The 27,949-nt window shown below is 38.6% G+C and overlaps 2 protein-coding genes across 2 annotated transcripts in view; one reads left to right on the top strand and one right to left on the bottom strand.

Moving 5' to 3' along the window:
• The first annotated feature begins 27 nt into the window (after nucleotides 1-27).
• Nucleotides 28-20,823, top strand: Lipm (lipase family member M). Its single transcript, XM_015498867.2, has 9 exons — nucleotides 28-343; nucleotides 5,591-5,708; nucleotides 9,112-9,310; nucleotides 10,148-10,257; nucleotides 13,657-13,793; nucleotides 13,938-14,084; nucleotides 15,276-15,347; nucleotides 16,204-16,275; nucleotides 18,786-20,823. The coding sequence occupies exons 1-9, from the start codon at nucleotides 197-199 to the stop codon at nucleotides 19,053-19,055; spliced, it is 1,272 nt and encodes a 423-aa protein (XP_015354353.1). The 5' UTR covers nucleotides 28-196; the 3' UTR covers nucleotides 19,056-20,823.
• Nucleotides 20,824-21,736: 913 nt separating this feature from the next.
• Nucleotides 21,737-27,949, bottom strand: part of Ankrd22 (ankyrin repeat domain 22) — a 35,352-nt gene continuing 29,139 nt past the window's right edge. The window contains exons 3-6 of the mRNA XM_048807422.1: nucleotides 27,708-27,815; nucleotides 24,898-24,975; nucleotides 22,644-22,742; nucleotides 21,737-22,376 (exon numbers count right to left, since the gene is read on the bottom strand). Coding sequence (XP_048663379.1) covers nucleotides 22,299-22,376; nucleotides 22,644-22,742; nucleotides 24,898-24,975; nucleotides 27,708-27,815 — 363 coding nt within the window. The 3' untranslated portion in view covers nucleotides 21,737-22,298. The remainder of the gene's footprint in view (nucleotides 22,377-22,643; nucleotides 22,743-24,897; nucleotides 24,976-27,707; nucleotides 27,816-27,949) is intronic.

The raw sequence follows: 27,949 nt of genomic DNA, 5'->3' as shown, positions 1-27,949 counted from the left end.
AGCGGGAGGAGCCAAATGGTGTTGGGACATCCTAGGCAGTTCCAGTCTACTCTGTCCTATGAACTAAGTTGTTCAATTCACTTGAGCATTTGGAGAAGAAATTGTAGCTGGGAAATATATAAAAGGGTTTTGAAATCTGTAGATCCCTCTTGTGACTTCAGATGTAGTTGTTTAAAATAAATGCAGATGTTGGACCATGTCAGAAATCTTGTCAAGAGTGTGGATTGTTTCACACAGAGTGGAGATGTGGCTTCTCATTCTGGTGGCGTATTTGTTCCAAAGAAATGTGAATTCAGGACATATGCCTACTAAAGCTGTGGACCCAGAAGCATTCATGAATGTTGTAAGTCGGGGTTTTTCATAATGTTTTGGGGAAGTGGAGTGACCTATGTGTTCATGTATCATCTGTGTGATATCTGCATTGTGTATCATATATTTATATCTGGTGGCGATTCATGCTAGCAGGGCCCAGTGGTAAAATAGGTAATCGGGCTGGACAGAAGGCTACACTGTGTGTCAGTAGACCTGGGGCTCCACCAATTCAGTAAACTTGGGTGAACAGTTTCCTTCCTTTGGGCTTCACATAATTTATCTTTTAACTCTTAGGTTCATCCTATGAGCAAGAAGTAACTGAGGTGTTTGGGGCCCACCTCAGACCCCTGGTTGCCCCGACCCATTTTGTCTGTGCTTTTATTCTTTTTCCACTTTCTCCCACAATGTAAGGTATCAGCCCTGACTTCTTGCTACCGGGCCACCTACTTCTGGTAGCATCTGGTACCATCCTAATCTATGCTTTTCACCCTGCTCTGGACTGCTAACTCTGTTGATGACAATAAGAGGGTCCTCTGAGTTCTGGAGAAGGCCTCCTGTGAATGAAAGGCATGAATAATGACACACCTCTTTACACCTCCCAGGGAATTTTTTTGTAGCTTACTTTCAAATTCCAACCCTTATCCCATAGCAGACATTGTGTTAAAAGTGACAAAGATATGATTTTATTTCGTCTTTACTGCCCTATGCAGTAGATAACATCATGCACATTTTTCAAATCAAGAAACTGAGATTAAAGAAGTTAAGCAAGTTAAACAAGGCCCCACACTGGTACATGGCAGAGCTACAATTTAAATTCAGGGCCCGCCTAACCTTTACAAAGCCTATAATTATAACCACGGTGCATGCAATAAACAATAAACCCTCCTAGGTGAGGAGGAGGAGGAGGGGCTACCTCCAGATGAGTGAGATGATTGTGTGCAATGTCCACAACAAGAACTCATCTAATTCCTCCCAGAAAGAAGAAACTTAACATATGTTTTTGTAGGTTTAAGACTCTTTTTTATAAAAACCTATTTTTGTGAGTTCTAAAATTGACAGGCAGTAGAAATATTCTGAGTCTGCTAACTATCAGGTTCCTTCTGACCATCCCAATGACTGACAGATGGTTTGTCTAAATAGTAAATATATTAGTGTAAACCCTTGGGGAGTCATTTTTGGGCCCTGAGACTGTCCTGTACAGAGTCCTCTGGTTTATATGTAAAGAGAATTTCTTTGACTACCAACAAAGACAATCTTCCTAGATCTCCCCATACTACTGGATCTTCAAGAAGGATTTCTTAAGAATAAAACCCATTGAATTGTTCTCTGCCATTGAGCAGGAGGTTTATATAATTATTGGTGTAAATTCATCAATAGAATAAAAATAGTTGAATCTGAATTGATTTTGACTCTGTATCCTGATAAATATGGGTTGTAGTCTATCCTATACTTTGGTATACAACTGGCTTCATTCATGTATATTTTTAGCAAGTGTTTATTGAGCACCTACTAGACACCTGATATGGTGCTATGCACTGAAGTCACAGAGATCTCAGAATATCAAAAGCCTTGACTTCATGGAGCTCACAACCCAGCAGGAAAGACTATCAGTTACTAATTAGGAGAATAATGAATTCAAAGAATAAAACATAAAACAGAAGAAACTAATCAGGAAGCTTAAGAAAGTTGCTAAAGTAGGGTTTCTCACCTGACATCTGAAGGATGAAGAGGACTTAGGTAAGAGGGTGGTGGCTGAGAGGTCAGCATGTGGGAGAGATGGAGCAGCTGGGAACATGCCATCTTCAAGGAGCTGAAGACAGGCTCTGGTGAGTTGGCTTTTAAACACTGAGATCCTTTGTTATTACAAAATAATATGTTTCATTATAGAAAATCTGAAAAAATGCAAAGGAGACCAATAATCACTAACAGACCCTGGACCCAAGACTACCCACTAACAACAGTATCATATATGCTCTTGTTTTCTTTAAAAGCTACGACTTTTTCTGCTATCTCAAGCAAGGAGGAAGAGTGCCATGCAACTGACTGTTCTCTAACCTTTTTTCTACTTCATCTATGTCATGAGAATTTCCCAAAGAGTTTAAATAACCTTCTAAGCACATCATTCCAACTTTTCGCATGAAGTTCCATTTGTCGGGGGAGGGTGTATATTTTTCTCAGGTTCTCGGGGGAGCAGACAGACTGTAAAGCCGAATTGATGTTCAGGTTGTTTTCTGAGGAGAACCCTTAGAGATGGGTGCAGTGGTGCACACCTGTAGTCCCAGCTACTTGGGAGGCTGGGGCAAGAGGAGCACTGGAGTACATGAGTTCAAGACCAGTCTCAGAAATAGAGTGAAACCCTGTCCTGTCTCAAACACACGTACACACACACACACACACACACACCACAGAGAGAGAGAGGGATGGAGGGAGGGAGGGAGGGCGAGCGAGCGCCTTGGGATCAACAGCTGTGGAAAGGAGTAGCAGGAATGGGTAGAGTGTGCATTATGATTTGGACTCTGAAATAGCCTCAACAAACCCCCCTGGGGAGCTCAAGAACTAGAATCATCTGGACTGAGATGCCCAGTCTTTGTGCCCCAAACAAATCCGTCTTTGAATGTGGCAGGAAGGGAGGTGCCTTTGAAAAAAAGTGATTCTCTACAGTTGAGGCCATCCCTTAAGGGGGTGACAGCCAAGGCTCTCTGCTGACAACAGCAGATAGGACAAGTGCTTCAAGGAAGGGGGATCTGGGAAGAGCTTCTCAGCATCCACCAGAATGTTTATTTAACCAATGTCCCAGTATAATTTTTTATTTCTATAAATAATGCTGGCATAAACATCCTTATCATTATGCTTTAATATATAGCTCTGATTTTTTTTCCTTAAGTTAAATTTTGAAGAATGGACAATGGAATTCGAAGTTAAATGTCAAATACAGTTCTAATTTGTGAATTTACAATTAAATTAAAAAGTTAAATATTTAGAGTTTAAAAATATGTACATATATTGATGAACTACCCTCAAAAATGGTTATGCAAACTGGCAAGTTGAGAAGCAGTATCCCATCCTTCAGACTATGCTGGGCCTGTATTTTTATGCCCACAAATTTACGTTCTAGGCTGGGGATTTGGCTCAAGCGGTGGCTCGCTCGCCTGGCATGCGCAGGGCGCTGGGTTCCATCCTCAACACCACATAAAAATAAAATAAAGATATTGTGTCCACCTAAAACTAAAAAATAAATATTAAAAAAAGTATGTTCTACTACTATCATGCATCTGTTGACTATCTGTAAACAGTGTTCACTGAGGCTGGGATGCCCACGCCCACAATGCTTACTTCCTCAGTTCCCTTGAGTAACTTCTTTTCAATCCTCAAGGTCCAGCTGAAATCCTTCCTTCACAGGGCCTTGCCTGACTAGCCCTGCTCCTGACACCCTCCCCGCTCACGATTCCTTTACTCTCTCCTTCACTCACATCTCTCAACCCTCATTGAAAAATAACCTCTAAATAAACACTTGTCACAGTTCTTTGTTCTGATGTTTTACATATTTATTTTATCTCCCTAAGTAGTCTCCAATAGTGATCCTTGAATGTTAGTTCCCAGACCAGCAAAATCAGCATTACCTGGGAACGTATGTCATTGAGGCCAGACACAGTGGCCCACACCTGGACACCAGCTGCTTAAGATCCTGGAGGACTGAAAGTTCAAAGCCAGCTTCAGCAACTTAGTGAGGCCCTAGGTAACTTAACGAGACACTATCTCAAAAAATAAAAAGGACTGGGGACATGGGTGTTAAGAGCCCATAGGTTTAATTCCCAGTACCAAAAAAAGAAGAAAAAAGAAATGTCATTGGAATTACTGACTCTATTAGAAACTTTGAGAGTGGAGTCCAGCAATTTATGATTTAATGCTAAGTAATTAATGATTTAAGGTAAGTAATTCTGATGCATGCTGAAATTTTTAAAAGTTAAGTATGCAATGGTGCAACACACACACACACACACACACACACACACACCCTACATTCCATAAGATACGGTTAAGTTTGAATTACAGTAGCAGCCAATATCAATTGAGGACATACTACTAATTAGTGTTATATGTTTATTATCTTTTTACAGCACTATTATGTAGTATGAACCAACAGTGAATAAAATGAAAACAATTTAATCAAATTTCCCAAGATCATATGGTCAATTTTTGTATTAATGTTAGAGTCAGGATTAAATATTGAACAGTAGGACCAAAGGGCTTTCCTGTTAATGACCATGCTCTATTCTACATCAGGCATTTGGCACTTGGCTTCTCTTCTCTTGCTCATTTTAAAGCATCCTTGAAAAAAATAGTTCTCTGCTTCTCTGGATGATGACAGTGAGCAAGAACAGTGAGGATGCTTAGGTGATCTCTGCAGCTTCCTATTTTACAAAGAGGTTTCTACACATAACCAATGCATGGAGTAGGGACTTTTAACCAGGAGCCCATAAATAGGCAATAAGGATCTGAAACCCCTGAAATTATATGCAAATACATTTTTGTGTGTCCATGTGTATATCATTAAAGCCTTGAATTCATAAGGGCTCTTTAAACTTGTTAAGAATCGCTGCTCTTGAGTATGTCATTTTAGAACTGGAAAGAACCTTAGGAAAGGCATGGCCCAGGGATTCTCATAAATTGTTCTGGAATAAGTCCCTGCTGGCTGTATTAGAATCATCTGATTTCTAACTTGAAGTAGAACCAAGAATCTGTATGCTTAGATGCCCTGGATGATTCTGACGCATGTTCGGTTTTTGGAATCAGTGTTCTCATCCAGTGCTTCTCAAACAATAGAGTGCATTAGAATTCCTTTAAAAGATTGTTAAAACAAAAATGACTGGGTCCTATCTTAGAGTTCCCAATTCAGGATGTTTGGTTGGAATGTGATAATCTGCATTTCTAACAAGTACCCAAGTAATGCTGATGCTTTGGGCCCACACTTTGAGAACCATCACTTCAGTCCAGGTTCCATATTAGAAATAAAGAAAGTGAGGGAGAATGTAGCTCATGGTAGAGCACTCTCGCCTAGCTTGGCTGAGATCCTGGGGTCAACCCCCAGCATCATAAAAAGGTGAGCACTGGAGAAGGTTGGCTGTTTCTTGTTTTTTTGAGGTAACATGGTTTGGGAAAATCAAGGACTTTTTTTTAATCTGTCTTTCAGCATCTGAGAATCAACATTTACTTTTGAATCCTTGCGAGTACAGCCATATAGAGCTGAATTCAGAAATAAATTGTGCTTTTTCCATAGAGTGAAATCATCCTCCATAAAGGCTATCCCTGTGAGGAGTATGAAGTTGCAACTGAAGATGGGTATATCCTCTCCATTAACAGAATTCCTCAAGGCCTACTATCACTTAAGAAGAAAGGTATGGTTGGCCCAGTGTCACCCCAACACAGCAGCTTCCTTGTACCTGCGACTTCCTCGTGATTTCTGTTTGTAGACGTCAGGATTCTTAGTGCAGCCAGGTAACCATCAGTCAGGTCAAAGGATGATGTTAGTTTCCCCAGAATCTCCATCACCACCACCCTATCCCACTCAACACCCATCAGTTATTTCAAATAAACATACAGTGTTTGCTTTTTAAAAAAAAAAAACACCAATAGACTGAGTTGGGGGTTAGTTCAGTGGTAGAGCATGTGCTTAGCATGTGTGAGCCCTAGGTTTGAGCCCCAGCACCAACAAACAAAATCCAAAACAAAATAAACCACCTTCAATAAAAATCCATTTCTTCACCTCTTCTAGCACTTAACTCTTTTCCCAAAGTCCTCCTGTATAAATGTTCTAGAATATTCAATGATGATCCCTTGAACCTCACCAACCCATACCGGTGAAGAGTGGAAACTCTACCACGCTCACCACCTCACATTTATAAGCTGTATTCCCCCATGCAAAGAGCACTTTAAATATTTAAAATGTCTCCTCATTTTTCTTCCTTTGTTTGTTTTGTTGGTTCTTTTTAGTTATACATGACAGCAGAATCCATTTTGGTATATTATACAAGCATGGGAGATGTATAATTCTAATTAAGATCCCAATCTTATGGTTGTACACAATAGTGAGATTCACTGTGGTGTATTCATAAATGTATGTAGGAAAATTATGTCAGATTCATTCCACTGTCCTTTCTTTTCCTATCTCCCCTCCCTTCCCTTCATTCCCCTTTGTCTAATCCACTGAATTCCTGTTTTTCCCCTCCCCCCACTTATTGTGAGTTAGCATCTACATATCAGAAAAAACATTTGACCCTTGTTTTTTCTTTTTTAGATTGGCTTATTTTACTTAGCATGATAGTCTTCAGATCCATCCATTACTGGCAAATGTCATAATTTCATTTTTCTTTATGGCTGAATAGTATTCCATGTGTACATATGCCACAATTTCTTTATCCGCTCATCTATTGAAGGGCAAGTAGGTTGGCTCCATAGCTTAGCAATTCTGAGTTGAGATGCTGTGAACATTAATGTGGCTGCGTCACTGCTGTATGCTGATTTTAAATCCTTTGGATATACACCAAAGAGTGGGATATCTAGGTCAGATGGTGGTTCCTTTCCTAGTTTTTTGATTGCCTCAGTTTTCACTAAGGACATTTTAAGAACCAAGCTGTGTATACACATTTTTAATTCTTGATATATCTGTATAGTTTGTATCATTTCATTTTTTTTTAATTTGTGAGATGCTCAACTAGTAGTGGCTTTTAAAAAATTCATCTTCATTACTAATTAAAATATTCTCATCTCCCATTTTATTTGGCTCTCATTGTTTTAATACTCTAGCTCTTTATTTGCAGCAGTACCTACATTATCTGTCACATCTACAGATAGTATCATTTCTGTTTTTAAAAAATATATTTTTTAGTAGGGGATAGGAAAGGTAGCAGAATACAACAGTCACTAATATGCCATTATGTAAAAATGTGAGTGTGTAACCGATGTGATTCTGCAATTTGTATTTGGGGTAAAAATGGGAGTTCATAACCCACTTGAGTCAAATGTATGAAAGATGATATATCATAAGCTTTGTAATGTTTTGAACAACCAATAAACAAAAAAGAAAATGGTTTTGGGATCACCACCCAAAAAATAAATAAAAAATAAAAAATATATTTTTAAGATTTTTTTTTTAGTTGTAGATGGACATGCACGATGCCTTTATTTTATTTATTTATTTTTATGTGGTGCTGAGGATCAAACCTAGTGCCTCACACATGCGAGGCAAGCATTCTACCGCTCACCTACAACCCCAGCCTAGATAATATCGTTTCTTACATTCTTATTATATACCAGGTACAATAGTAAATGCTTTACTATCATTTAAGGTTCACCATAACCCTAAGAAACTGCCACTCACAGAGGTTATGTCACTCCCAGAAAGTCTGTGCTAGCACTTGCTAGAATGTTGCACTCAGATCCAGATCTGTTTGACAGTGTAGCCTTTGTTTTTAACTAGAATCAGAAAATACTGGGAAACACTGTTGGCCTTCAGAATAAATAAGCTTCAGGGTTCTTGTTTTGTTCCAATTTTTACTCATGTTATTTTTTGAAAATCAACTCCTTTTTTACACTAGAGACCCAGTTGTGCTTTATGTATGTCCAATATGTTTCCACCTCAGTGCCTTTGAACTTAAGTTCTCACTTTGGACCATCAGATGTCTATGCAGCTTGCCCAGACCCTTCTTCCCTGATCTGCCTTCTCAAAACAGCAACCCCTTGCCATCTAGTCACAGCTCTCCCCTTACCTGGCTTACTTTTCCTTCCAGCATTTAATATTCCCTAATATGGCAGATAATTGCTTGTTAGTGTATCATCTGTCTCTCCCCTACCAGAGTGTAAACTCAGTGGGAACAGGGACTTCATCTATTTTGTTCCAAGGCAGTAAGACTATTGAGCACATTGTAGGTGCTAATAAATATCTTTTAAAAGAATGAATGGATTATGTATAAAAGAAAAAAATGAGTTGCCTAGGAACATGGAGAGAACTTTTCACTAAGCCCCACAGATCCTGAGAGGTGAGCAAGACATGCCACTTTAAAGCAATTAGCTAAGCATGGGGTTCAGCCTGCAGCCCCGTTCATGGATCAAGTTTGCTTTCTCATACCCTGACTCAGGGTATGAGTTGACTAATGCTGAACAGCTTGGGGTTCAAGGGAGCAGTCTTCTAGTCCAGTTGGAGGAACAATCCCCCCCCACAGTGGCTGATATTGTTCCTGTAGATCCCGTTTGCCTCTATGGGCTATTCTTAATTTATTATACATTTATTATATAGATATCATTCCTTACTATAACTTTATTTTGATGCTCAAATTTTCCTTCAAGCTGGCTTGAGGTTCCTTTTGACATGAAGGACCCTTACTCAATATATATGTATAGTATACTCTCTACTGGGGCACTTCTAATATTTTCTGAGGAGCACAAACAACTCCAGTAATAATAAATAAATAAAAACAACAATGGAAACTGAATTTTATTCTTTTTTGGGAGTTTTTTGGGGGGAGGGGTAGCCAGGCATCATGCCATCTGTTCCTTGTGCTTGATCATATTCAATATTAAAAAGAAGCATTTTACTGATGATGAGGAAATTGAGACACAAAGGTGTTTAGCAATGGGCCAAGATAATCAAGCTATCAAGCAGCTGAATCAGGATTCTGTCTGTATCTGATCATAGCCTTTCATAATTTTTTGTTTCGTCTGACCTGAAAGCCCTTGCACACTGGGGAATAACAAGAAGAGCAGAGAGCACTTTACACATGTGGAATTTTCTCTTGACTGCAGGTTCCAGGCCAGTGGTGCTCCTGCAGCACGGCCTGCTTGGAGATGCCAGCAACTGGATTTCCAACCTGCCCAACAACAGCCTGGGCTTCATTCTGGCCGATGCTGGTTTTGATGTGTGGATGGGGAACAGCAGGGGAAACACCTGGTCTCGGAAACACAAGACCCTCTCCATAGAGCAAGATGAGTTCTGGGCTTTCAGGTACATGGAGGAAGGTAGATATGGATGTCTTCAGGAGCACTAGGTAAAAAATTATAGCTTCTAGTTTCTGGATAATTCATTTTGGTTGTGTCATCAATATCCTAATATGATAATCCTGAATTTTCTTAATTCACTAGTAATTCTTTGGGGGAGATGGAGAATATTGGGTCCCCACATAGAAGGTTGGGTCTGGCTAATGGAGTGAAAATGCTCATTGGTGTCAGGTGATTGAGGCTGGAATGAGAGACGTGTAGACCCATTTCCTTGTAGGTGGGTATCCTGAGACTGGCTTCCATAAATGATAACAAGGAGAGTGCCCCCCAAAAGGAGAAGAGACCAGGTGACATATAAAGGAGTGGGGGGACTGTTATACCTTGGGGGCCATTGATTTGATTAACATCTCTCATGGCCTAAATAGTTACTATTTTTACCCAAATTATATATTGATATTCAACCTTCTCTTTATACATTTCATCAAAGAGTTCCTGCCATGTCTTTAATATGTTTCCTATAAAGGAATCTGTATGACCTGCTGCTGATCTGCTAACTGTGTAAGAGGACCCCTCCATTAAGAGGTGGATCGTGTGCTCAAATAAATATTCACTGATGATCATTGTTCTATGATAACATCTGGAGAAAGCAGAGAGGTTCACTGACAGCCTGTAACCCCAGTGACATCCATGGATGGCAAGTTTGAAGCAAGTCCATCTGAGTGGCATAGTGATGAGCTATCAGGGCTGACCAGTCAAGAGCTTATTTGCAAATCCTGGGAGGGGGCAGTGATTCTGTCTGTATCTGATCATAATTTTTCATATAACTTTGTCTTTTCCCCTGTAGTTACGATGAGATGGCTAGGTTTGACCTTCCTGCAGTGATAAACTTTATTTTGCAGAAAACGGGCCAGAAAAAGATCTATTATGTCGGCTATTCACAGGGCACCACCATTGGTAGGTTCAAAGTCCATCAGGTTTGTATGCTCAGAACTGAGACATGAGCCTTTGGCACAAGCTGTGCCTGGAATCACTCCCTCATACTTCTTTCTGATTGGATGGTTTTCTCTTTAAAACTGAGCTGACAGGAACAGGAATTGAATTGAGGGAGGGATGCAGTATGGTAGAAAGAGCAAGGGCTTTGAAATCAGAGAGATGTGGATTAAAATATTGTCTTTGCCAACCCATACCTAAATATCCTTCAGCAGATTCTCTAACTCCTCTGGCCCCAGTTTCCTCATCTACAAAATGGGGATAATAACTCCCTCTTAGCAGTGTTAGAACTGTTGGACTACTCGATATGATGATGTATGTAAAATCAGTGTCTACTCTCCTTTTGCTCTGGATGATTTTGTGAAAGACTTAATAGGTGGCCCATAGGATTCAGAACACTTACCTGGGGAGATGGAGATTGTGGTCATCTTAGCTCCTTATCGTATCAAAGTCAATAAGTGAAGTGTGATAGGCTTATATTAGGAGGCAGAAATATTTCAGGAGGCATGGCATGTGACGTGAGGAGGTGGCTTTCCAGAGAGAGATCTCTTTCCCCTCATCCTGAGGCCAAACCCTAAGATATAGGCCAGGGTACACTTTTCTAAGGAGAAAAGTGAGCAGTCACTTACTGTAAGTAATACTCATTCTTTAACCAGGACAGCTGGGTCCAGCCACCAGGATAAGGTTTATACTCATTATTATGGAAATATATAGTTTTGTAAACAATTTAATTTCGGGCCTCCTTTGGTATCTGTATTTTAATATCATCTTTATATCATGCAAGCCTTCATAATAATAATAATAGCCTTTTTCCAGGCACAGTGGTGCATGCCTGTAATCCCAGTGGCTCAGAAGGCTAAGGCAGGAGGATTGCAAGTTCAAAGCCAGCCTCAGCAAAATTGAGGCATTAAGCAACTCAGTGAGACCCTGTCTCTAAATAAAATACAAAATAGGGCTGGGGATGTGGCTCAGTGGCCAAGTGCCCCTGGGTTCAATACCTGATACCCGCTAAAATAAATAAATAATTGCCTTTTGTGAACACCTAATAACTGCCACCCCTTACATATGCATCATTTTGCTTTGTCTCTGCACAACAATATGTGAGAAAGATTTGTATCCCTATTTTATAGATAAATAATTTGTGGCTCACTGAAAGAGCTTAAACAAGTGCTTATACAGTAGGCTCTAAGCCAGGGCCTGTACCCATGTACTCAAAACTCATGCTAAATAATCACTGTGCAGTGAGGTCCATAAGGTGAGTAGGAATTATATACACATTGCTAACTCCTATAAGAGTCTTTACTGCCACCTCCAGAGACAATCTTAATGTCAAATTATTCCAAAAAACAAAAATAGATGACCTCTAGGATGATAGGTTCATCATCATACTGAAAGCCTTATGAATGCAGGCCAATCGTGGGGATGCTTCAACCAGCCTTTAGTTAACTCGAAGGTTGCTTATTGTTCCCTTGATGTGACAATATACCATGCCATCAGTCTGAAACCATGTTTCTGAGACCTCAGTGGTCTATTCTGTCACTTTGTCTGTGGATGCTGACTTGCCAGGTGATTTGCTTCTGCAATCTTTCACAATGACTATTAAACATCATCAGCAAGCCACGAGTTCACCTTTGGCTCTTTATCTTCAAGCAATAGTGGCCTCTTTACCTTTCTCTGAAATTACTCAGGTTTGGGCTCTGTCCTCAAGCAAGTAAGGAAAATAAAGTAGTTTACATACTCGCTTTGAGAAGTTTCAAGGAAAAAGGAACCACAATTAAAAGGGGGAAATCCAATATATATGTAAGGCAAACATTTTCTAAGAAAGCCCCTTCTGTATCAAATTATTTGGATCTCTGCTATAAGTTGATTGGCCCTGACAAATATATCCTAAGAAAGGAGGCTGAGACTCCTGACAAACCTGGTTGGCAAAGACTAAAAAACATATGGCCCACATCCTCTGGTCATTGACTTTTATTAAACAGAGAGCACATGTAGTTTACCACACAGGATGAACCTGACTCCAAAGGAGAGTAAGCATTGCAGAATAATCCACTATTTATTCATTATTTTTATTTGATTCTCTCTTGTTTGTGTAAATCATAATGCTGCTGTCAGAATCCATTGAGGATGATGTGATTCACCAGGCTTCACACTACCAGCGTTCAATTTCACATGAAGGCAAGGTGCTGATGACAAGGCTAGGTGCTATTTTGAGAGGAAAGAAGGGGTAAAAAAGCATAAGGTTTTTCAAGTGGTAAACCATGGAGCTGTTAATATGGAGAACTTGAACATGCTTTGCATACAGAGAGGTAGTGCTGGGAGGGGTTATCTAGAGTTCTCAGATGTTGACATTGCTCAGGCTTAAGGTGGGGTGTAGTTTGTGTATTTCCACCCATTCCTGCTGATGGTATCACTGAGAGAGCAGAAGGTAAAAACATGTCACTTCTGTGCCTGCCTTTCTTTGCATGTGGCTGCCAAACCTAATCAGATGGGGGGAAAGGTAGAGAAAGAGCCTCTTCCTCATGCTCATCCACCTTCTAGGAACTAGCCTGAAGGCATGTGATTCTAGTTTTTCTCTGCGCAGCATTCTTTGCTGATTCCTCAAACTGCAAATACCACCCTAGGCAGAGCTTATGCAGGCTTTAAAAACAGACACATGGTATTTAAAATATAATGACAACATCCTGGCTTTAGGTAATTTCTCTTTTTCCCATGGGCTCCATAAAGATCTTCCCTAAATTTTGAGGAATTTGTCTCTATTCTACAGATATAGAAACTGAGTCACAGACTGATTTAACCAAGATCTTATGCCAAGTTTAAGGCATAAATAAGAAATGGAATCTAGTTCATTAGACAATTAACTGTCTATCATACTATGCTACAGTTTGGGTTCCTGAAAAGTTAGGGATCAAGGAAAACCAACCCAAACCCCGTGACCCCTATGCTCATTGTTACAGAACATACCTCTTACAGAGCAAGATAATTTCTTAAATTCTGTTTCTTTCACTATAAAGTTGATTTTTATTTTTTAAAAAATAAGCTCAATTCTGGGAATTAGATGAGGTAAGAACCATGAATTTTCCCAGTAAAGTGTTCAGCATGTAATTACCCCAACATGTATATTTTTTCTCAAAGTCAAAATTTTTGTGTATTCAATAATTCAATGGAGAACTTACTGATTGAAAGCAAATATCATAGAAACACGGAGGAGTCTTTGCTGTTGCCCCTGCCAGAAGTTTATAATTTTATAGAATGATAATTAAGACACAATCACACTTAATTATTAAAATATTTTAACAAATATCCTTTTTACAGGTTCTAGGACATTTTGTGTCCATGATGACAAGTATTTCTCTCTTACAGGCTTTATTGCATTTTCCACAATGCCAGAGCTGGCTCAGAAAATCAAAATGTATTTTGCTTTAGCACCCATAGCCACTGTTAAATATGCAAAGAGCCCTGGGACCAAATTTTTGTTGCTGCCAGATATGATGATCAGGGTAGGTGACACCTCAGATAATCCCTTGTGTATGAAGAAGAGTCTTTCAGCCAAATTTTCTAAAATATAAACTTTTAAGTTATAGCCAATGTTTTTTTTACTGCCCATACTTTAATGATTCCTATTTTACTTCATATTTTCACAGGGATTGTTTGGCAAAAAAGAATTTCTGTACCAGACCAGATTTTTCAGACAGTTTGTTATTTACCTTTGTGGCCAGATGATCCTCGATCAAATCTGTAGCAATATCATACTACTTCTAGGAGGATTTAACACGAACAATATGAACATGGTAAGTAGGAGCCTAGTCTCCAAGCCTAGTCTTCCAAGTCTCCTAAGCAAAGTGGGGCATAACTAGTGTCGCTCCGGGGATGTAAACTACTGCCAGTGAAGACAGTAAAGAGAAAAGATGTGCACCCAGTTATTTTAAGTTTTAAAATTATTAGGAAATTCTACAAAGCTTCAGCAGGGGCTGAAGCAAGGTTGACCTTAGATTCCAGATGGAAGATTAGAATCTGGAAGTCAATAGAGGAAATGGCCATGCGTCATCCACCTCTTCTTTCCACTGGGGTCTTTTTGGTTTAAGTTCTGTGATGGGACATCTGAGAGTTTCAACTTGGCTCAGGCATAGCTATCAATTGGAGAGTGTCACAGGATGGGTTTCCTGCGGCAAATTGAGTTGGAGATTATTGTGTGGAATGATTTTGAGATCTGCTCTTGAGATAACACCCAGAGAAGGAAGGACACAAGATTTGGTGGGTGAAAATGTGAAGCATTGATGCAGTCTCAGGAAAAAACCTCAGTGGATTCTACAGGGATTCATGAAGATGGGGTGACCCTTCAGCCCTGTCCCAAGTTGGGAGGAAAGGGCTGGTCTTTATATTCCAAATCTCATTTAATGCAGACCACACTTGTAATGAGGGAGGCATTGGGCAGGCACTTCTCAGAAGCCAGGGTGATCCCAATCAGGACAGTTATTGGAGGAATGCCAGCAGCTGGAGGAACAGATCTTTAATTCCTGAACTTTATTGTTTTTCAGTTGATAATTTCACTTATAGCTACCATTTGATAGATATTCATTATGTGTCAGCTGCTACTCCCAATAACAAACCTATGCAATAAATATTATCAGTATCCTCACTTTACAGATTAGTATACTGAAATGTAGTGAGTTAAATTACTTGCCCAAATTTAAAAATTAAGCAGCAGAGTTAGACCCAATTCCAGAGTCCTCATTCTAAATATCTCTAGTATTATTTTTTAAGTGAATAAGTCAGTTCTAATGAGAAGCTATTCTCAGATGAAAAATGTAGGTGCCTGAGAATACATTTAGTGATATTTTATTGATGTGCATATGTACATTACTGTCTCATAGGTAATTACTAATAATTTGATGGTGTCTCTATATAGAGATTTGGTCTTGACAAGGTACATATCTTGTCAGTTTTTCCATGTCTCACAAACCACTCATGCTGTTTTACAGAGTCGAGCAAATGTGTATGTCGCCCACACTCCTGCTGGGACATCTGTGCAAAATATTTTACACTGGAGCCAGGTGAGAATGTTAAATTTGTAATCTTTCTAAGAGCTCTTGCACATTTTGTCTGGAATAGTCCAAGGATGCCCTTTTGACAGTTCTGGGGTTTGTGTTTATTCCATGATGATATGCAATCTGGTCACTGATGTTTCTATAGTGGACTTGATATAGATCAGGAAAATGAGAGGAAAGGACAGGAATGGTTTAAGGACATCTGCAGAAGATCTTAAAAATAAAATGGCCTATGTGAGAAACTTCTCTGTCTCTATCCACTTCAAAGACAGGCCTGGAAGAAATTATGTTTTCACATTTCCCTTGTGGCTTCTCCAACAGCAGAGTCAAGTAGGAACAAAGATACTCAGATGGGCCTAGGGGCCCAGAGAGATTTTCACAGAAGTCCACTGCACTGTAGACTTCACCTATCATCTCAGAAGAAAAAGCTCTTTGTGTGTATGTCTGTGAGGTGTGTGTGTGTGTGTGTAGAAAAATATTGCATGATCAAAATCAAAGAAAAATTCTAAATTGAATTAAGCTTTAGTCACTATCTCCCAGAATCACCACATTGCACAATTCCAGGGGTGGGCACTTTCCCATTGTAACCTCTAGAATTGTGTCAAATACCTACCCACATGGATTACACTGAGGGTGCACTTCCTGGAGTTGCTAATGTGGTGGTCAGGTGTTTCTGCAGTCCGTCTCTTTCCCTGAGAGAGTCCGGTTCTTGCCTTTGCACTTTCTTAAAGATTATCCCAGAATGGAAGAGCAACTCAAAGGGTCTTGTTCTCTATTTCTCTCACAGTTTCAGATGTTACAGTAGCATATTTCCACTACCCCATCACCACATTTGAATATCTGGTAAATTTTTCTCTCCTAGGCAGTGAATTCTGGGGAACTCCGAGCATTTGACTGGGGGAGCGAGACCAAAAATCTGGAGAAAGGCAATCAGGTAAGAAAGACAAAGAGCATCTGCTGTACACATATCCTTTGGAAATGTGTGAGAAAGAAATTACAATGATAGGCAAGTTCAGGGGTGGGAATAAAATACAAGAGTTCAAGAAGGAAATGAGAGTTCATGTTTGACTCCATTTGAAAATGGAAAAAAAATTACAGCTTAGCCAAGAGACCTCTTGGCTTCTAGAATGGAATAGAAAGAATTTTTGCTAAGGCTTCCTTGTGAGCAAGACACAGGGCCTCTCTGGAACAAGATGAGGGAGATTTAGTTTAGGTATGAGTATTGTCTAGAAGGGAGAGTAGAACAATCCTTTTCTGATCAAAACAAGCAGACTGATGGGGATGGGAATATGAGGTTGTTGCATGACACAATAAAAAGAATGGCAAGTGAGGATTCCTGTATTAGTTTTGCCTCTGCTGTATAAGCTTGTGTGATAGTGGGTAAGCTGCTTTGATTCATCAGGACTCACTTAGCTTTAAAATAAAAAATAACTAAGATGGGTGTGGTGGTGCACACCTGTAATCCCAGTAGCTTGGAGGCTGAGTCAAGAGGATGGCAAATTCAAAGCCAACCTCAGTAACTTAGTGAGGCCCTAAGCAACTTAGTGAGACCCTGTCTCTAAATAAAATATAAAAAGAGCTGGGAATGTGGGTCAGTGGTTAAGCAACCCTGGGTTCAATCCCTGGCACCAAATATATATTTTTTAAATTATTGGATTAAGAAATTCTTAAGAATTATTCCTGATTACACTTTTAAGAAATTTGTAACTTGTAAGTTACAAATATGAAAAAGAATATTAGTAACCTAGCAAATATGTAGCCAGTGCTATGGAATAAATAAAAAATAGGAGTGTGAGGATCAGAATTGGATAAGGAGGCTATTTTGGTCATTAAACTTTCACTGAGGATTATTGGTTAGCATAGATGTGAAGGTAAATAAATATTGATCATACAAACAAAATACGGGAGAAGAGTGGAAACAGCCTCATCTTACTCTGAGAAACTCACATCCTACTTAACATCCATTCTATACATCCATCTAGACAGAAAATGCTAGGAAACTGAACAGATTATGGAGTTATCCCTGGATAGCAAACTCTCAATCAGCTATCAACTACTTCTTTTTAGATCCTTCTTTACTTGTTACCTTAAAAAAATATATATGTCTTTAGAAAAAGAGTTACTGTTCTGAGATAGTTTTAATTTATCAACATTTGTGGACTGAGTCCTAGAGAAATGATTCATGCAGAGTAGACACCAGAAAATGGTAATAGAAGGAAAAGGAAATAAAACACATAGAATGGGTTCATAGAATCAGGGCAACACGGACCTGGACAGGACATTTAGTTCAATCTCTTTCCATGTAGGATGAAAACAAAATATGACTGACTCCATAGAATATTCCAACCTTTTATATCTAAATTTGTCTATGACTCTAAATTCTTAAGGGTGTCTAAGTTTGGAGCTGGGATACCATGGTGAATTTTGTGATAAGAAATGAGCCAATTCTATGGAAAATTCTGGATGCCAATTAATCTCAAGGACTCAGACTGCCAAGCATATTTATTAGCCCAGCTTGAAATTCCCAAGAAATAGGAAGATTATAACCCTTCTTTGGATAATTTGAGCAGAACAGGGAATTGGGGTTAGAACAGGCATTTAACTTGACCTTATTAAATTACCTGAGTGCCAGAGGCCAATTTGCGATTTCCCTAAGTGTTTGGAGATGCAGTCAAGCTGGGCATGTGCCAAGGGATGCTTGTGATCATTTAGTTTCTGTGAGGATCCAGAGGCCTTCCCAGCAGGATTTCTTGCCTTTCTATGTAGAATATTTCTAATTCTTGCCTGCTGAAGCATCTGTGAAATTATCTTTAAACACTAATAGTGACATTATTTTAAAATGTAATATATTTACTAGGAAATAATTAAACGTTATTCAATGTCTAATCCATAAGGTGTAGGGGATGGTGATGTTGCTCAGTGATAGAATGTGTGCAGGGCATACACCAGGTCCTGAGAAAAAAATATGACTGACTCCATAGAATATTCCAACCTTTTATATCTAAATTAGTCTATGACTCCAAATTCTTAAGGAACCACTCTCAGCACCACAATCACCCACAAACTGAAGGTAATGTTTTCTCACTTGATCTTGTAATTATCCCCATTTCATAGATGAAGAAACAGGTTTAATGATATTAGGTAATTTCACCTTAAAGTAAGGAGCTGGAACAAAATTTTCATTTATTTGTTTGTTTGTTTGTTTGTTTATGTACTGGAGGGTGAACCCAGGCCCTTGTGCCTGCTAGGCAAGTGCTCTACCACTGAACTACCTCCCCAGCCAGAAGCTCTTAACTGGAATTCCAATGGCTCTAAAGCCCATGCATCTTTCACCACAATACAGGCCATGTTTATTGTATTTATTTGAAATATAAATTATGAGCTTGGAAGTTCAAATATTTCAAGTTAAAACTATTTCAAGTTAAAACTATTCTTTCTCTCTAGCCAACACCTGTGAAATATAAAGTTCGAGATATGACAGTCCCAACAGCGATGTGGACGGGAGGTCAGGACTGGCTTTCAAATCCAGAAGATGTGAAGACACTGCTCTCTGAAGTGACCAACCTCATCTACCACAAGAACATTCCTGAATGGGCTCATGTGGATTTCATTTGGGGGTTGGATGCTCCTCACCGTATGTACAATGAGATCATACATCTGATGAAGCAGGAGGAGACCAACCTTTCCCAGGGAACTTGCAAGGTCACACTGTAAAGCCTCTGATACTGATAAGTTTGGGGGACAATCTTATGGGGTTAGGGCCAAGAGTAGAGAATTTTAAGGGGAATTTCCAGAAAAAGTAGAAGAGAGGGCAGAGATACAGTGTACATTCTTTGATATTTTTGCATTTGGCACTAAAACCATTATTTAATTTTTTTTTTCCGATTAGTTAAACTAAACTAACTTGGTAAATTCAGGTTTTCTGTGCTATTAGATTTTCTATCATCTTGAAGAGTAGGTTCTTCCTGACAACCAAAAAGTATCTCTATATTCCCTACATCATTCAGGGAAACCTCCTTATAACATTTATTTTTTTCTGTAAGTCATATTTTTGAAGCAGTCAAGTAAAATGACAAATTGGGACAGACATTGAGGTCACAAATTTCTGAATTATTGTTAACTTTGACAAAATAAAATGACATTTGCACATTGTTACTATAGACAGGGTACTACCTAAGAAAGCCAGGATGCTTTAACAACAACAAAAAATCAAGGTACAGTGTGATTAAAATATATTAAACATCCTCAGAATAGGGCCATGCTTTATAGTTATATCTTAAAGAAAATAATTAGATAATTCTGGAGGATATTTATGAGTTTTCCAATAAATGCATAATGCTCGTGTATAGGACATATGTGTATATCAGCCCCTCAATTCTAGTTTATACCTGTTTGAGGGCTTATAGACTGTTGCTAGGAGACCTACTGGCCCAATTTTCTACCTGGAATAATTAAGAAAGGAAGAAAATATTTTACTGTCATGCGCATAAAGAAATAAATTGTTCAGTATCTTATATTTTGATCATGAGAAAGTCACTGTTAGTCTCTACAACTCATTCTAAGGTAGATTTGTTTCTTTAGAAAACTGTTCAATTTTCACACAGTTTCAAAGAGTGCTGTTTTGAAAAATCTCCTCTGAAATCTATCAAAAATATACTGTGTACGTCAGTGGTATACTGTTGAAAGTACATTGGTGTGTGATGAAGGTATAATTTTTAAAGTGTACTGCTGTGTGAAATTTACATTTTTTTCATCCCCAGGCTCACCTGGTAACTCCGTTCAATGCTAAAGAATCTTGAATAATTTATGTAAGTCACACTTAAATTCTTCATAATCATGTCTACACTACCACTTCCCTCAGGGCCTGTACATAGTTCAATAAATATTTTTTGGATTTGATTTTTTATTATACCTTTGTTCTGTTCAAGGATAATAAATCTTTCACCCTTAGACTAACTTGTTACCAAATATAGTATGGTTTAGTCCATGTCTACAGCTATACCTACGTGCCGAGAGCCATCTGTGAACTGTGCATAAACTAAAGTGATGTGGAAGCCATTAGGCAGGAAAGCCTGGAATCAGGAACTCCCAGTGGCAACTCCCAGTGGCTGGTTTGAGAATGTTTGGTTCGTGTGGCTTCCTATCCAGCTCCATCACAAGTTCAGCACAGCCTTGGAGATGAGATGACCCACTGGAACCACACAGCCTCTTGAAAATGGGTGTAGCTTGACAAAATGCCAATCAACCTGTTTATTGCAAGACCCCTGACACACTGAGAAGCAAGTCTCCTCCTGCTGAAACCTGACCCCTGCCTCTGATGTACTCCCCCTTTAATAAAGAAGAGGGACCATTTTTTGTTGTTCAGTTCCAGCTCCTATCAGGACTGGAAGACCTATCAGGTGCCCCAATCTACCTAATTTCTGGCTCTGGCTCTATTTCTTACTAATTATTTCAGACTTTCTAGTTCTCAGGAGGTTCACACCTCCTGAGCAGGAAGCTACCCTAGCAGGGTGCTGGTTGCCCCACAAATACCTAAGTCAGACATATTTTAAAAGTGTATTTATTTCTACTCTGTCTTATTCACAAAGGAAATAAAATAGATATTTGATATTCATAGTATCTCACTTAAAAATACAATCCAGATACCACCTCATTATGTTTTTCTATTTTTTGTGAAAAATTTCTTCATCTGAATAAGTTCCATCAACGTTTAAAATTTTATCAATAAAATGAGCCAAACTGGAGCTTAGGGTGAAGCACTGGGCATGCTTAGACCTTGGGTTCAATCCCCAGCACGATGAAAATATAAAATAAATAACACTGCCAGGCAAGGTGGTGCATGCCTGTAATCCCAGCAGTTCTGGAGACTGAGGCAGGAGGATCTCAGTTTCAAAGCTAGTCCCAGCAAAAGCGAGGTACTAAGCAACTCAGTGAGACCTTGACTCTAAATAAAATACAAAATAGGGCTGGGGATTTGGCTCAGTGGTAGAGTCCTCCTGAGTTCATTCCCCAATACTGAATAAATAGATAGATAGATAGATAGATAGATAGATAGATAGATAGATAGATAGATACTAATGAGCTTAGTAATCAACTTACATTTACATGAGGATTTTAGTTTATTTTTAGTTTATTTTTTTGGTACTAGGGATCAAAACCAGGTCTTCATGCATGCTAAGCATACACTTTTCCACTGAACTCCCCTTGTCCCAGAAAGATATTTCTGAACAGACATTTTGATAGTGCCACATACTGTTCAAACAAAGATAATTTTTGTTTGTAAACTGAAACCAAAATGTCTAGTGGTATGCTGGTAAACCAGTACTGGGTGAGCAGGGAGGAAGAAGCTCTGCTTTGTAGCATTTACTAATCTGAGGTATAAACACACCCACCACTGACAACTGAGAGGTATTTTTATTGAAGTTGTTTTGATCCAAGGAATGTTTACACTGGACTCTCTAAACTGCCCCGCCACACACACACACACACACACACACACACACACACACACATTTACACGGTTCTATACAAATGTACATACTTTGATTCTTCCTCTTGGTAGTTAAAGGACCCTGAGAGGAACAATTTGTCTCTTAGTGCATGAGATAGACAGGATAGATTCTTCACAAGCCTGACACAACTGGGAGGAGAGAACTCTACCTCAAATAACACTGATGATCTTCCTCAGGAGAAACTGAGTTTGAAATATCAGTTTGGGGCAGAATTGGAGACACCAACAACTTTAATGTTTTCCCTAGAAGGATGGTGGCCATGGTATACTCTGCTGAGTAAAAAATATTATAAATGAAAGGCTCTTCAAAAACATTAACTATGGCAGCCATCGTTGTCCCATTAAGTCCAGGTACCCAGGTGGAATGGCACAGACCAGTAGTCCAAGATGGAGACAGAATGCAGTCCTTTAACTTTGTTGGTATCTCTATCTCTGAGGTCACAGGATTATAATGCTTTCCTTAGCATGAATTCAATCTGGGAAAATTTTAGTCTCTGTGCAATATCCAGTGAGCTCTCACCATTCTGAGGAGAAAAAGAAACTTCAGTTATTTATTTCCAATAGAATAAAATGTCAATGCAAATGTAAACAGATTAGACTGAGCCTCAGGCTTGGCAAGGCCTTTAAAGGTTGTTCAGTTTTAAAAGGAGTGGCCTAGCTCCTTTCTTCCTTAGAATGGTTAATTTTAGCATTATTCACATGAAAGGAGGTTGATTTCCTTCAACACAAGACCTGGATTAGAAGATTATGCTGCTAGGGGGAACTTCAGACTCAGGTTTGCAGATCCTTACCTTGTCCTTTATCATGGGGTTTGCACCGGCTTCCAGGAGCAGAGGGATGAGAGTCTGGTTTTTCATTTTGCAGGCATAATGTAATGCAGTGCAGCCATACTGAAACACAAAGGGCCAACATTGCAGCTCATCAACCAGGCTTTCCAAAAACTTTAGCACATGTTTCTTTGGCAACTATTCACATTTGGTAATGTGCGACTAAGCAGAACAGATTGCAAACCATCTTGTACTGAAAAGTTTTCTCCTCTCCCTCCAGATGTACATTAGTATCCTATATGCCATCAATATCTTCACTCCTCATTTTCCATTACAAATTATAGAATGTAACTATGATAACATATAAGATATATTTATAATAATATATGATGCTTAATTATACCAACATTTCTTTGTGGAATTTTATATATCTGGGCAAGCACTACCCTGATAATTTTACCATCTTTTCCCTTAGAGAGTTTCCCCATGGACCTTTTTGTAAATACTATCCTTTATGGTTTTCAATCAAAATCCTCAGTCAGAAGAAGGTAGCTGCTCATATCACTACAGAATATGTATAAGATCTTAGGAGTTTGATGTACAAGTCCACACTTAGTTTGCTATAGTTCATATTTTGTACTATAAATTAGCAGTCATACTCTGTTGGTACCAATTTAAAACACTAACCACAAGTTAAAAATATTTTATAACGTGGGAATTTGTGTTCAAAATTTGCCTTTCAAAAAGTAGCCAAGAAACCATAGTTTTGGTAAGAGAAAACAATATCCTCAACTGTTAAAACCAATAGAATTAATTCTAGACCTTATTCCCTGGAAATTCTTCTAAGATCATAGGAAATTATGTTACAATCATTTATTTTTATCAAGTGATGGCATGATGAATGGAAGAAGGACTCTGGAATTTTCCATGTGAAATAAAGTGAGTCTAATTAGCTAAAAATATAAAATACTTCCTTGGGACTAGGAATGTGCTTCAGCAATAGAGTGCTTGCTACCATGCAGAAAGCCCTGGATTCAATCCCCAGCACCACAAAAACAAACAAACAAAATAAAACCTAGATTTTTTTTGAGTTAGAACTTGGATCACATGTTTGGTGGAAAAAGATGGTGCCTGTGTGCATGCACATGACACATGTGTGCTTAGGAATATAATATCTCTGTCTAGAGATAGATAAAGACATAAATAATTAGAAAAATATCTGGAGAGAAATTTTGACCACAGGCACAAATTTTAAATCTTTTGCATTCAAATGAAAAGATCAACAAAAACCTTCAAAAACCTCCAACGTAACCTTTAATAATCTCCTATTTTAATAAACTTCAAAGCTGTTTAGGAGAATAGGATGCATAATAGTAGTCTATACAAATTAATTTTTAAATTCTATTTGAATTAAAAGACATAGATTACATCAACTTATTGTCCTGTGCTCTCTCATGCAAGCTTGCACTGTCTTACCCACACAAAAATTATTTCCATTTAAGCCTTCTTCAAATTTAACAAAAACTAAAATAATGCAAAGAATTAATAGAAACAGGGATAAAGACATATTTTTTTTCTCATAGAACAATGGTAATACACAGAGACTGTCAAAAATAGAACACTAGTTTTCTGTAATCAAATTTCAACTTGCTTTTCTTAATATAACACTAGAAACCTAAAATTTTATCCAATTAATTTAAGCAAATAAAACACCATACAAAAAAATGTTTGATCCACTATTAGCATTTAAGGGAGGAAGGTGAGTACAGAGGTGCAAGGATAAAAAGTCAAAACAAAACCTTACACATCCTTATGGGAAGAAGTCAGCGGATGCTGCTACAGACAAATGTTATTGCGGCTCATAACATCACTTGGATTTTCTTTGATCTTTGCCCTTCTTGAACTTTCATTTATAAAAGGGGCCTCTCTTAAAGGCTCTTGGCTGAAGAAGCAGCTGTTAACACCCAGTGAGCACTTACTAGGTAATAAATTTATAATTGGCCACCTACCTAAGTAAAAAGTGGCAGGCCTATTCACACAGTGGCATTCTGACTCCAATTTAAGCACTGAGGATGGTGTTGTTATCAAAGTCTTCCTTATCTTTATTTCTTACCAATGTCAAAACCAGTTCTTTTAAAGATGTTCTGCAATCAATAAAGATTCTGTACTCATGAGTTTAGTGGAAGAATATAAATAACCTCAAAGTTGCACGACTGGCAGTGAGTAAAAAGAAAACTAAATGAACATTATTTTGGAATGGCTAAAAATATAAACTTACACAGTCTTTAGCATCGACTTGGACGCCAGCATTAAGGAGCATTCGCACAAGAACCTCATTCTGCTTTGTCTTCGATACCTGTTGTGACAAACAGTAAGTGCAAGAGAAGTGGTTTGACAAACATTTTCTTCATCTTGTGTCTGAGACTATTGTAATCAATTGGCTTCATCTGAATCTCAACACTCCTAAACATCTCTCATCTTAAAATCCTTGAAGACATATCAGGTTGTGCTCTTGGAAGGGCAATCTCAGCACCCAGGTACTTGTTTGAAATGTACATTCTCAACCCTCACCCAGACCTACTATCTCTTGCTGAGGATGGGATCAGTTTTCTATATTTTCCTTCCTGATTCATAACTCTTCATAGCTTCTCATCATTCTGAAGACAAATCTAAGCTATTCAACATGATCCCTCTAGGGCTTACTGCTCTAATCCTCTCTCACAAGAGCTACCTCCTGGATCACCCTGCGTTAGCTACACTAGCTTGTTGTTAAGTCCTCCATTCCCACCAGGCTCCCTCTGGCATTATTGCACAGATGTTCCTTCTACCTGGAAGCTTCCTACCTCCCGTTTTTGCTTTGCAAATTCATCCTTCATATCTCAGCCCATGTTCCTCTTCCTCCAGGAACTTAGAGCCTCTATTTTCCTTGCTGCTTCCCAGTGTCAGACTTCCTGGACTTAACTGACCAGGTGAAGAAATCCTTTTCTTCTAGGCCCTCAACACCAATCACTTCTCTGTATCACCTGTTTCATGGCGATTTCTCTTGTGTTTGTCATTTGATTAATGACTCCCCACCATCCTCTAATGCTCACGAGGTCAACAGCTATGCCTGTTTAGTTCATCATGGTATCACTAATCCTTGTACAGTGTCTGGTTCATAACAGATCCATGAAAATACAGGTTGAATGATAGAACAAATGAGTGAAACCAACAAAGTTCCTCAGAAACTCACTTTTCCTTTTTGGTCCCTCAAGGTTCTGACCACCTGACAGAGCCTTCCCACTACAGAGGTTCACCTGAGAAAGCAGAGCTCTCTCTACACATAAGGCATCAGCCCTTTGTCATCTGGAGCTATCCAGTTGTCTTCTCTCCTCCTTCTTCCTTCCTGTGTCACCTGCTCAACTGCCTTTTTTTTCTCCTACCTTTCTTTGAAGTGACTCGATCCTTTCTGATCCTTTCCCCTATACTTGCCTCTCACATCACTTATTCCTTATGCATCACAAATTTACAATGTCAGGCTCCATTAATAAATAGTGTATGTGAGCAATTGAAGCCAGGCTGTTCATTGCAATCTATATTTTTGCCTAGGCCTCTCCAGCTTCTAAACATTGGACCATCTTAAAAAGCAGAGCTATGTGTCAACAAATTCCAAATGGGCCTTGCCCGTAGTTATGATGTTTTTCTTCAGAACCTCTGAAAAAGTCAACAAATTACTCCTGACCCCAAATGACAAATATTCCAATGATGTGTGCTGAATACACAGTGAATTTCTGAAAACATTTTTAAGGATATAAGCAGATAATTTATTAGTGAATTAAAATTTTCCCTCTCCCATAAATTAAAAGATCAAAACCAACATTTTCATATTTAATTACAGTTCCTCAAATTCTGCAACATTCAATATCTGAAGAAATAATAACACTTTCAACTGACTGAATTTATACTGGAATTTTTGTTAAAAGGGAAAACTGAGGGAGGTTTGAGGTCAATTAGCTACAGAAAGGGGGGAAAGGTGGTTATTTAATTGGAATAAATGATGTATCTTTTGAGTCATCTCTCAAAGGTGGAACTGGCTACAAGAGAAGCAGGGGTGGGGGTTTGGGGGTGGAGAATCAGTGCACAGCTGTCACCATATTTGAAGGTAAAACAAAAACCCTCAAACTCCATCTTCTTCTCATAATATGAATACATTCCTACACCAACTATATATTCCTATTTAAACATGATTCAATACATCAAGGTAAAAGATGGGCTTCAAATTCCCCATAAATATCTTCTGTGTTTGTCGGCTCCTTGGTGCAAATCCCTTAGGAACTGTCTTCTATCTCATCACCAGGATGTGTCCTTAAATGTCAGTAGTTCATAAAGAAATGTGCAAAAATATAAATTCCACTGAGAGAGAAAGAGAGTAGTAGGAATAGGATTTTTCCCCTAAATTTTCAGAATTTTGTAGTTCCTTCAGATAAAACATAAAACTAAGTCAAGATTAAATTATTTTTATAGATAAATCTTTCACAGACTATTTTACCATTGGTCTACTGTTTTTGCTACCTTCTCTCACTTTACATAGTTAGCATTGCATGAATATTGGAAATGGTTTTCGTAGAATACGCTGGGTATTCTACAAAACTCACAGTGGTTCAACTTAGGATTTTTCAACTTTATGATGGTGGGAAAATGATGGGCATTCAGAGGAAACCACACTTTGAATTCTGAATCTTGATCTTTTCCTGGGCTGGTGATATGCACATGATACCCTCTGATGATGCTGAGCAGTAACAGCAAGGTACAGCCGCCACTCAGCCACACGGTCACAGGGGTCCAAGGACCCGTACTCTACAGAGTACGGTGTGGTTAAAATGTGATGTTTGGTAGGTGAGGTATATTAAATGTATTTTCTGCTTATAATGTTTTTATCTTTGAGAGGTTTATTGGGATGTAACATCATCAAACGTCAAGGAGCACATGTACAAACCAATAGCTTATTTTGTTATTATTTCTTTACAATATCTTACTGGCCTAGCAAAACTTGCATATCGTGCATAGTTCTCCTATTCATTTTTCCTGTACCCTAATAAGTGTACTCACCATGAGAAAATACCCAATAAGCAGGACAGGCATCAAGAGGACAATGAGCAGATAATCAAAGAAGGTAAATCTTTTCTTCACAGCATAATGCAAGCAGGTTCTCTCTTTCTACAATTAAGAAAAGAACTCTTCATTTCACTTTTCATATTTGCATATTACTACATCAAAAAGTTCATGCTTTTTATTTTTATGGTACTCAGGGCATTTCTTTCTGTAGGGCTTGTCTGATTAATAAACTTGGA

This window comes from Marmota marmota, unplaced genomic scaffold (genome assembly GCF_001458135.2).
Source record: "Marmota marmota marmota unplaced genomic scaffold, marMar, whole genome shotgun sequence".
Lineage (NCBI taxonomy): Eukaryota > Metazoa > Chordata > Mammalia > Rodentia > Sciuridae > Marmota > Marmota marmota.
This window is presented reverse-complemented; position numbering and strand designations above follow the sequence as displayed.